The 11,943-nt window shown below is 45.3% G+C and overlaps 1 protein-coding gene across 5 annotated transcripts in view; it reads right to left on the minus strand.

Annotated features, from left to right (window-relative positions):
* The window catches only part of Golga3 (golgin A3), a 40,694-nt gene extending 33,608 nt beyond the window's left edge, over nt 1-7,086 (minus strand). Inside the window, exons 1-2 of one of the 5 annotated variants that reach the window (XM_033762495.1) lie at nt 6,648-7,086; nt 347-663 (exon numbers count right to left, since the gene is read on the minus strand). In XM_033762495.1, coding sequence (XP_033618386.1) covers nt 347-479 — 133 coding nt within the window. In that variant the 5' untranslated portion in view covers nt 480-663; nt 6,648-7,086. Of the gene's footprint in view, nt 1-346; nt 664-1,238; nt 1,259-6,257; nt 6,278-6,647 lie in introns of those variants that run through there. The other 4 variants (XM_010604238.3, XM_010604236.3, XM_033762493.1 and 1 more) reach the window with 4 other exon arrangements.
* Between the last annotated feature and the right edge of the window lie 4,857 nt (nt 7,087-11,943).

The raw sequence follows: 11,943 nt of genomic DNA on the forward strand, positions 1-11,943 counted from the left end.
AAAAAAAAACAAAAAAAAAAAAAAAAAAACCACAAGGAAAAAAAAAAGCTGAAAAACAAAACTGACAATCTTTCTAACAGGTACTGGTAAAGGCAGAGCTAATCAGAGGCACGGCTCCCATCTTTAGGGAATGGTTCCAAAGTCAATTTGAAGCATGTTTATCCTCCAAATCCAGACTCCTAAGAGGTGGACAATTGGATCAGTGTGACTGCAAAGGTGAACACAGAGCCCAGAATCTACATACTGTGAATGAATGAAAAGCTTACTTCCTCTCCAAATCACCTGCTGATCACATCTTTCTGCTCTGAGGCAAATGCCAGCAACACAGAGTAAACTGGCTACTTACATTGTACTTCGTTCAGCTGGTCAGGCAGTGCTGGTGAGCCTAGGGGAGTCAGGAGGGCCTCGGGACAAGCTGAGGTGTCACTGTTGGGTCTGTCTTCTGGGAGGCCATCGTATTCAGCTGACATACTGTCCATGGTCAGGAGGGCCCAGGCTAAGAAGACACTGAAGGGCTACAAGTGACCCCAAGACAAGTGCAGTTTCTGCCATCAGCAACAGCCCAGAGCTCTTGGGAAGGACCTCATGCTGTGTTCCATTTTCAGGGCAAAACTTAATAGTCTCACACACGGCTTGCAGTGAAACCCACCAATATCATGATACCTGATAGGAGGCAAAAAGAAAAACTACTTTAAAATGTCACTTGTTAGATTTCAAGTTACAATTATAAAATTAACATTTACTTCCCAATTTTCATCTGGAGTCTAACAGAGATTTATTCATTCAAAAAACAAGTCCTGGGCTGGGCATGATGGCATATACCTGTAATCCCAGCACTTGGAAGGCTGAGTCAGGAGGATCGCTGTGAGTTTGAGACCAGCCTGGGCTACATAGTGAGTTCCAGGTCAGTCTCAATTACACAGTGAGACCCTGTCTCAAAAAAAACAACAAAAACAAAACAAAACAAAACAAAAAAAAAGTCCTGAGCACTTGTAATGTTTATGTTTTGAGGATAAAATGCTGAACCAGTTACACCGGGCCTTTCATGAAGGCACACAACATCTGCACTGGTGCTAGCTAAAGAAAGTTTTACCAGACATGGTAGCACATGCCTATACTCCCAGCATTCCGGAAGGCTGAGGCAAGAGGATTCTAAATTTGAGTCCACCTTGGGAATGTTAATGATTTAGCAAGATCCTGTTTCAAAATAAAAATCAGCTGAACAAGGGGGTACATACCTGTAATTCTAGCACCAGGAAGGCTGAAGCAGGAGAATCCTCATGGATTCGAGACTAGCATAGGTTACACAGTAATTCCAAGGCTAGACTGAACTAATAGCAAGACCCTGTCTCAATAAACAAATTTTTTGACTCATCCCATTGAGCTTTTTTTTTTTTGTACCAGGGATCAAACTCAGGACCTTGTGCTTTCAAGGCAGGTGTCATGCCACTGAGCTAAATACCCAGCTCTTGAGCTAAATTTAAGGAAGTAAAATTTCATCTTAAATTTGGCAACTGGTCACCAGCTCCAAGGTGTACGGACGATACCAACTCACTTCCTAATCAACAGAAAAGGTATTCTGTGAACTTCTAGGCATTCTGCAGAAATGTTGGCATTACTAACTTTAGGACAAATTTCATGTTACCCTATGTTCTATTCTGTTTGGTATGTTTCATGTCAAAAAGTTATGTAAACTTCTTTCCTAGTTTAGGACTCCCATATAAAAATTACAGACAAGAATCCCAAGTGGGCACTTCTCAGTAGGGGCTGTGATGTTGACTCAGTAGTTGGGCCGACAAACAGCATGCTCCTGTGGCTGGCCCACACACTGTGATGAACACAGCCCAGCCTAGAGAAGCAGTCCATATTCAGCATAGAAATGACCCTCTGTACAGACCTATGAGTATTTGCTCACAAATTCTAATAATCTAGGTATTCCTCTCTGCTGCTCTGCACTCTGCAGGCCAGAGACACTGAGTTAATAACAGCACCGCTAAGAACATAAAAAAGGTTACATATCAGTGATGGCGGACCTTTCAGAGCATTTAGTGATAACAAACAGCTGCTATGGCACATGTGCCATAGGTTCTCCAACACTGTTATATATGCCATTAGTGTGAAATTAGCATTAAGGGCTCAAAAGTAGAAAGTGATAAGAATGGTATAAAAACATTAGAATGTATGAAAACATTACAAAGTGCAAATCCATTGTGGCTAATAAAACAAAGCATCATAAACAACAGGATTTGGGAGTGAGTCTGCCTGACTCATGATGTCTAGCACATGTAAATATTTGAAGACTAAAACAACGAGTCATGAGAGAAGCTACTAAGATTGGACAAAAAGTAATCCTGTGTGCAAAGAATTTTCAATCTCATCTTGTCTCTACAATCATCAGAGACATCTTTTATCCCTGGAGAGATTTTTCCAACTGTGTGGACAGATCAACAGGCCCTTGGAGCTAAGGTGTCTGAGCTACACGTTTTTCCTTACACATCCCACAGACCCCTCTGAAAATCATCACTTCACAAGATCCCACCTCTAAGGAAAGCCACTGTCACAACCACCAAACCTGTTCCCCAGTTCCAAGGAATAGCTAGTGGTAAGCCAGCCACACCAGGATGTGGGGCTGTGAATACTGCTCACAAAACAAGGTGAGGCAAACCAGAAAAATGGGGCCTAAGGTGGTCCCTTCATCACAGGCTCACCACTCCAAGGAGAGATAAATTAGAAACAAATGTGCAGAATAAATCTGAGTTGCTAAATATTGGTACACCATATTATGATCATCCTGAAAAATTTCTTAGCAAGAGAAAACCTTCACAGTTTGCTTTGAAATGTCTTTACTTCTACGGGGGGGGGGGGAGGATGATGATGTCTATCTAAATCTGACCATATCCCCATCATTTGTCAGACAAAAGCTGAGGTGACAGAAAGCCAGCCCTATGGATGAGAATGAAAGTTCCTATCGTCTTTCTACATCCACATCATGCCTCTGCAGTCTCTCCTGACCAGTCAGGCAAAATGCTAGATCTATTCTCTGCTGTCATTACATTGATACTGTGTATGTGCCTCAATCACAGCATGTCACAGTACAGGCCTTGAAGGCTGAACCCATCATTCCAACTCTTCCTCTCAATCACCTCAAAACTCTCCCCACTAATGGTGGCACTGAACACAGGTTAATAAATTAATCCTTGCCTCTGTCAAGTTCTACCCCTTCACAGTTAAGCTGATAGTTCCAAAACAAAATGCTTAAGTATCAGAATCTTGAGCATCAACAATGCCTTTTCAAGCTCAGAGAAAGGATTGGGATGTACCTCAGTGGCACCACACCTGCCTGGCAAGCACAAAGTCCTGAACTGGATTTCCAGAAAAAAAAAAGAAAAGAAAAGAAAAGAAAAGAAAAGAAAAGAAAAGAAAAGAAAAGAAAAGAAAAGAAAAGAAAAATCAAGTGTGAAGAAAAACTCTTATTATCTGGGGGCCTAGACATGCTGGCATTCATCTGTGATTTCTCAACACTCTGAGTGGCTGAGATAGGAAGGTTGCAAGTTCAAGCCCAGTTTGGGCATCTTATCAAGACCCTGTCTCAAATTTTTAATAAAGAGCTGGGGATATAACTCAGTGAGAAGGTCCTGGGTTCAATCCTCAGTACAGGTAGTGGTAGTGGGGAAACCTGGGGGCTGTAGTTCAAATGAAGGACAAAGAATGGCTCTGGGAGTTATAAACTTGAAGAGCAAAGTACAAGGGCCATGGCCTAGAGAAGCAATGTCACCTAGTGATGAGGAGCAGGACACTAGAGCACCATAGGTATAGAGACAAATATGCAGAAGAGGGAAGCCAGGAGTCCCAGAGAATGTGCCTAAGAGGCAAAGTGATAATGCCCTCACCTAACACTGTCCAGGAAAGAACACTAGCCAAGAATGTTCACGTTCCACTGATGATGACAAATATGGCAACAAATGCATCAGGCTATGGAAGCCTGACGCTAGTCCATATTCCACTCTCAATTCCCCTTATTCTGATTTCTTGCTGAATAAGACACTTCCTGGTTCCTAAGCAATGCTCTCTCTTTCTAGAGACAGGGTGGTGCTGCCCTCCAGAATGCAGGACCCTAAGACTGTGATCTACTCTGGTAATTCATGAAGACAGCTCCTGGTAACATATAGATCCTCCGGAAGCAGAATAGACAACTCCCTGACTATGCAGGAGGGGCCTGTGGCAATGGTCCTCCTCCCTGAAGGGCAATAAACTGATATTCTCTATCCTCAGATTCCCTAAATTTTAGTTGGCATGACTCAGTTATTCAAGGCCTCATTACCTCAGACTGCTGACAAAGGCAAATCTCTGGGCAACAAGAGAAGGGGGTGTGTCATAAGGAAGCTCTTATTAGTAATACACACTCTCCACCTTTTTTCTAAAAAAGATTTTTCATTATAGTATCATTTTTGACCACTTGCATTCCCACGTCCCTTAAACACCAGACACAGGGCAAAGCTATCACCAAGCACTTCACAAGGTACACAACTCTAGGTTCACCCCTGCCTGATATGAAGAGACTTACTGAGAAACCACTGTCTCAGGCATCTACAGGGCTTCCAGCTTGTACCACAGCAGAGCCCTTGCATTAGATGTACATATACAACAGCTGCTTTTTTAAGTTGTTCCTATTGGTACTTAAAAATAACGCATAGTCCAAGACAAAACATGATTTCCTGAAGATGATTATGTCTGTTTGAGGCCACACTAGTAACCAATAGCAAACAAGACCATATACATGTGAAAATCAAACGCCAACCTCAGGTCACTGAACAGCTGAGATATAAAGAATAGGTTCAGAAGTGGACAAGTCTGCTTCAAATCCTGACTCCTCCACCACTAGTCTGTGAGATCTTGGGCAAATATCTGAACCACTATTAATCTGTTTCTTCATCAATAAAACTATGAAAAAAGTGAATACAAATCATTGCCAGGACTGAATGTAATAAAGTATGGGGTCTCGCTGGGCATAGCAGCATACATCTGTAATGCCAGCACTCTGGAAGGGTGCAGCTGAAGCTGAGGCAGGTAATTTTGAGTCCAGTCTGGGGCAATTTAGTAACTAAGAAAGACCTTACCTTAAAAAATTAAAAAAGGGGACCAGGGATTTGGCTCAGTTGTTCTGACGCCTGCCTCGCAAGTGCAAGGGCCAGAGTTTGATCCCTGTTACCAAAAAAAAAAGGGGGGTTCTCAGGGCAAAGGCCATTGGTTCAATCCTCAGTGCAGGGGGGAGAAAAAGGAAAAAATGTATGGTGTCTGTTCTATGCCTTCAATAAACGGATTCAATTATTAGTACTATTATTTTCCTTTCAATTGCTTCTTATCAAAATTGAATATAGCCTCACTTAAGAAAGTACACTACTTTTTTTTTTTTTTTTTTTTTTTTTTAGTACTGGGACTGGACCTAAGGACTTGTGTATGTTATGCAACCACTATATTATTTGGCTACATCCAGTGCTTCGAAATTGAATTTTCTTTTGAGACAGGATCTCACTAAGTCTGCTATACTGCTCTCAGTCTATCTAGGCTGATCCACCTGTGTCAGCTGAGTAGCCAGGATTATAGGGATGAACGACAGCTGGTGAGAAAATACACTATTTCTTAAAGCAACTGGCAAAAAAAACCCAGATGCTTTTCAATCTGAGTAATATCAGATGATTTTCATTTCCTTTTGTCATTCATGGTATACTGAAACGTATTAAAGGGCTATAAAGGCAAAGGCCTTGAAAAATCTGTAAATAAATGGCTACGTCCCACTGACAATAAAATACAAACTTCTCATTACGAACTGTGAAGCCACATTCCCACCTGTACCCTCACCCCAACTGCTTTCGTCCTTTTCCATTATACCTTGGCTATATTCTGTTCCTAAAAACAACGAACTTGCTCTACAGATCTCCATGCTTCTTGCCATGAAGATGTAGTACATCTTGGCTTAAAAGTCACCTTTGCCACAGGACTCCGTTACCTAAGTAGCTTACCCTGCCGTCGAATTCCCTTAGTAATGGCCTTATTAGCTGTCTGTCTCTCCACTATAAGGTGCACTAGGTGAGGGCAGGGACGACATCTCGCCACTGTATCACAAAACCTGCAGTGGACAGGGCTGTCACCCCATTGGCACTCAACAGGCACTGTGTAAAGAAGGTGAGCCGTTCACCCCGTCCACGCCACAACAGTGTCCGGCCCCATTCCCTCCGTAGCACTGAACAATGAAGCACCTCGGGGGGCACCTCTGTCGAGATGCTAAGTCCGCCATGGACTAAGCAAACAAGGAAGCGGCCGCTACTATGTCACGTTTGCCATCTGCTGCAGAAGGACTCACTAGTCCAGCGGCTGCACTTCGGGCAGACTGCACCCCACGGGCGCAGAGTCTCCGCGTTTACAGAGTCGGTCCTGAGACTGTCCGAGAGGCCGGCTGAGGCCGGAAGCCAGAGGAGGCGCGGTGAGAGGCCAGCGTCGATCTCATCCGACTGGGCCACCCTGGCACCCCCGGCCTCCAACTCCTGCGCCCACTGACCCTCCCCGGACCCTCTATCCACGACCCTCCCTTGACGTAGCCCCCGACCCTCCCGGGCGTAGTCCTTCAGCCCTCGCTCCGTGAACCTCACCCGGTGGCTGCCCCAGTAGCTCCAGCGAGACGTGGCCGCGCCAGGGGCGGGGCGAGGTGGTGCAACGGTCTCGAGTTCCCCGGAAACAACCTGGGCGCGTGGCCTCTGTTCCGGAACAGAAATTGTCTTCGTCTGCTTGCCAGAAACCGCCTTCGGACCGGGGCCGGTATCGACCTCACCCAAGACAGGCCCAAAGCGGACTTCAGAAAGTGACTATAAGACTTTGTGGCACTTTCCTTCGTAGAAACAATTTCCACACTGACTGGACTAGCTCTAACAGAAAACCGACAACTAAGCTTCCGGCGGAAGTGGCGTGGCCAAGGCTTCTGGCCCAGCTGTAAAGTTGTGGGAGTGGCCCGACCCGATCGTCCTCTCGCGGCGGGCGTGGTTCACGTGCGTCAACACCGCCCCCCCCCCGCCCTGTCCGGCGCACCTTGCGGTCCTCGCTTGCATCTTGGTGGATTCTGAACGTTGACTCAGTCTGGCCAGCATCAGCCTGGAGTCAGGTGCGGTACCTCCAGTCCAAGGCTAAAGTAGGAGGATTGCTTGAGCCCCGGAGTTCAAATCCAAGCTGAGCGACACAGTGACACCCGTCTCAAAAAATCCCAAACTGAGCCGAGCATGGTGACACACGCTGGGGAGGTTGAAGCCAGTTTGGGCTAGTGAGTTCAAGGCCAGCCTGAATCCTAAAGACCTAAATAGCGAGACCGTTTCAAAAAACAAAACAAACAAAATCCCAAACTGGCAATAGAATGAAATTCATGTCACGCTTGAGCAATTTAGCAAAACCCTGTCTTAAAATGATGGTGATAATAATGAGCTCAGTGTGTAGCTCAGTGCCCCTGGATTCCATATCACCAGTACCAAAACAAAACAGAAAAGCCCAGCTCATTAGCACAGGCCTGTAATTCTTAGCATTTAATAGACTTGGCGGGAGAATATGAAGTTTGAAACCTAAGGCTTGCCTGGATGATTCAACCCCAAATAGCCTGGTAGATGACACAGAAGGGGACTGCAGAGCATGGAGCAGGTGTGCTGTAGGGTTGTATATACCAACCCCAAGCCCAAGTGCAAGGTCCACATTTCTGAATCCTTCCTGGAACCGCACTGGACCTCTGGTGGACCCATGCTGGGAGTGACCACCCAGCCCCCATGTTTAGGTCTGCTCCGATTCCTTCCAGCATGCTGTACTTTTTAGGAATACAGTCAGCACTTGTTTGGAACATTTCACTTTCTTTGGAGTGACTGTAAATGGCTTGTGCTCTTGACTTTATAGTTGCCACATGTTCACTATTCAAACAGACATGGATCTTGTACCCTGGAGCCCCTACTGAGTCCACTCATTCCTTCTAAATTTGTTTTGTTCACTTTGGGTTTCTTCTTTAATTCCTTGGAATTTTTTGCTTAGACTATTATGTAACGAACACATACAAAATTTGACTCAGAATGATCCAAGACTCAAGTGCAAACTGTATGACAGTATACAACTTGAAGGAAGCAAAAAGAAAATTGTAGGGTCTCGGAGCTTGAGAAGAGTTTTTAAACATGACATGGAGATCATAACCCATGGAAGAAAGAACAAACTGGATGCCATCCAAATTAAACTCTCTTATCTAGGTGTGGTGACACACATCTGTCATCCCAGCACTTGGAAGGCTGAGGCAGGAGGACTGCCATGAGTTTGTGGCCAACCTGGGCTCCATAGTGAGTTCAAAACCAACCTGGACTACATAGCAAGATCCTGTTTCAAAACAGACAAACAAAAACAAAATTAAACACTTGTTCTGAGCAAGACCACATATTAAGGGGATGAAAAGACAAGCCATGGACTGTGAGAAAATATTTTCAAAGAACATATTTAATAAACAAATATTACCTAGAACATGTAAACTGTCAAAAGTCAACAGTCAAAAAACACAGTTGGATGAGGCAGGCATTGTGGTGCACACCTGTAATCCCAGCACTTGGGAGGCTGAGACAGGAATGATCACTATGAGTTTGAGACCAGCCTGGGCTACATAGTGAGTTACAGATCAGTCTCACCTATATAGTGAGACCCTGTCTCAAAAACAAAACAAAACAAAAACAACACCACAATTGGAAAACAGCCAGAATGGATGGCAAATAAGCTTGTAAAAAGAGCTTCAAGGGGGTCAGGAATTTAGCTCAGTGGTGCCGCTGCCCTGCCTCGAAGCTACAGGGTCCCAAGTTAAATCCTGGTACAAAAAAAAAAAAAAAAAAAAAAAGCTTCAAGATCACTAGCTATGATAAAAAAGCACATTAAAACTACCTGGGGGGCTGAGATGTAGCTCAGGGTTAGCCCTTGCCTAGCATGGGAGAGGCCCTGGGTTCAATCCCCAGCACAGGAAAAAAAAAAAAAAAAAAAAAAAAAAAAAAAAAAAAAAAGAAAGAAATTGTGGCAGCACCCAATGCTGACAATAATACACATTATTGTTCCTAGCAACATTATTCCTAATAGTCCCAAAGTGGAAACAATCCAGATATCCTGCTCCATTCCAGCTGTAGGGGCAAGTGTTGAAGAGACCATCACAGAGTGATGATGATTGGTAAAGGTAGTGTTTTAAAGTTCTCCAACTCATTTAGTATCATACTTTCTGTAGCCTACTGGTTGCCAGATGATGTACAAAATCCTAGCTCTCCAAATAAAAGATAGATGAGAGAAAGCAGGGAGATATCATAGACCTTGGAAAGAGAGCAGAGATGGGAAGGGGTGTAAAAAGAATTAAGATGTGTATCAACTCCCCAGGATAAATGTAATCATTATGTAATGCAAACAGACTGAAAAAAAATTAAAAATCTCTGCTCTCAAGGAACTTACTCCTAGTGGGGAACCAGTCAGTAAATGCATGAGGAAGTGAACTGCTGAGGCAGAGGTGGCAGAGAGATGGGTGGGAAGGGGCACTATGATTTTAGAGATGGGATTTTGAGGATGGTTGGGAGACAACCAGAGCCAACTTCTAAGCAAAACTTGAAAACAAATCATTCAGGTAACAAAATGGTGTTTCAGGAGAGCCACGCACTCAAAGGTCCTCTGCAGAAGTAGACCACAGCTGACAGAGGCAAGGGGGCTTGTCAAATAGGCACAGGGTGGCTCTGAGGGAAGGAGTGGTCAGGGGCCCCTACTGGGTTCTGACTCAAGCCTTGCTGAAGGCTACTTCCTGAGATGGCAGAGGCCCACATGTGGATGTGGGCATGGGGTCCACTCTGGATAGAGTTCTCTTTTGCCAATAAAGTCTGAGGTGTTAGGAAAACAAAACACCCATATATAGGCACATGGTTGACAGCCCTAAGGAGGCTCAGAAGCAGTAATCAGTAACAAGGACATCGCCAGTCCCAGTATTTTTATTATTTTTTTGTGTGTGTGGTACTGGGGATTGAACCCAGGGCTGGAGCATGCTAAACACATGCTCAACCACTGAGCTACTCCCCCAGCCCTTTGTTGTTGTTTGGTACTGGAGATTGAACTCAGGACCTTGCACTTGCGAGGCAGATGGCAGCATCACTGAGCTAAATCCCCAGCCCTACCCAGCCCTTTTTATTTTGAGTCAGGGTCTTAGTAAGTTGCAAGAGGCTGGCCTCAAACTTGTGATTCTCCTGCTCAGCCTCTCAAGTAGATGGGATTAAAGGAATTACTTCTGTTTTTAACACACACACACACACACACACACACATATATTTTTTTTTTGAACTCAGGTCCTTGAACTTGCAAGACAGGCCACTGAACCGCTGAGCTAAATCCCCAGCCCTTAACATATATTTTTAAATATATTTAATATACCTTTGTTTTTTTTTTTTTTTTTTAAAGGGCTATGTTTTAATGGTACTGGCACTTAGAAGGCAGCCCTACAGAGATCACCTGGGCCACACCTGCAGCTACCTCCACCTAGGGGGTCTGTGGGACAGGTGTCTGCCCTCCACATGGACCTTTGTTCTCAGGGAGGTGAGACCTGGCAGGACAGTGAGAGAACTTTTTTTCTTTTGGTGTTGGGTATTGAACCCAGGGTCTTTGTATAGAGCTTCATCCCTTGCTCTTTTTTGAGTCAGGGCCTGAGTTGCTTAGGCTGAGGTTGAAGTTGAGATCTTGACTCAGCCTCACAAATGCTGGAATTGCAGGTATGGCTGAAAATAACTACCATGCATGCTAAAACCAGAGCTTCAGTGAACAAGGCAAAGGAAGGACAGTCCCAGGGACCATGTGAGTCACACATGACATTTGACCTACTCTGGGCTTTGCAAATCCAGTAAGTCCCTCCTTTTGCTTTCTTGCCCCAGAGAATTTAGGTTCCCACTGCCAAGCTCCTGGTAAAGTTGTGGCCCAGTGTCAATTTCTGGGCCTCTTCACAAAGCGTGGATGAAGGCTACATGAAGTGCCAGCCTTGGTTAGCACTTTCCTGGGTAGACAAACCAGCAAGGGCTGGACTGTTACCATAGTTGCCCCAGCTGGTAGAAGCCTACTCCAGCCCCTTTCAGAACTGGGTCTAGTCATTTCAACCTGCCAGGATTCAGGTAACCAAGGTGATTTAAACCCATTTCCCCCAGCCTTTCATATGGCTGCGGTGGGAGGGCTGCTTCATTCCCTTGTCCTTGTTTTAAGTCAATCATCCTGGGCCCAGTGAGTGCTCCTTGGGGTTACCTGACTGCCCTAGAACCTGAACCTTCTTCCCAGTGGGCAGGATGGAAGGTGAGCAGGGATGACCAGCATGGACAGGGCACCTGGAGGATGAGGTGCTTTTACCACACCAGGGAGAGCAAGGGAGAGTGTGCGAGCAGCCACAGGCTGAGCTCTCACTCTCAAAGGGCTGGGCTCAAAGCTACATGGAAACACATGGCCCAGGACTGCTGGAAGGCTGCCCTGAGAGCTAGGGCACCCTGAGGGGATGATGGGGTCACAAGACAGCTGCAGATGGTGGGTTTTGTAGGTGGGGTGAGAGGTTCTTGAGGTCCAGAATATCATAAAAACCCTTCATGAGTCCCACCCATCTGCAGCTTGGGTTACTCCTAGGGAATGATGGCCTCAGCAGGATCGTCTCTTGGACAGTCAGTGGGGCCTGCGGAAAGGTATAGTTCCTCTCCCACCACAGGCATAAAAAGGTGCTATATCCTATATGGGTCTGGCCCTGAAGAGGACAAGGAGAGGGAGTAAGTGCCCAGCAGTCTCTTGAAGGCATGGACACAAGGTAGCTCTGTCCTTCTGGCTGAAGATGGATACTCACCCTGAACAAACCAGCTGTGGCTTCCCAGGGTTACTGGAGTGAAAGCACTTGCCACTGTCACT

The sequence above is a fragment of the Fukomys damarensis genome, unplaced genomic scaffold (assembly GCF_012274545.1).
Source record: "Fukomys damarensis isolate Sample0158 unplaced genomic scaffold, DMR_v1.0_HiC HiC_scaffold_12, whole genome shotgun sequence".
Taxonomy (NCBI): Eukaryota; Metazoa; Chordata; class Mammalia; order Rodentia; family Bathyergidae; genus Fukomys; species Fukomys damarensis.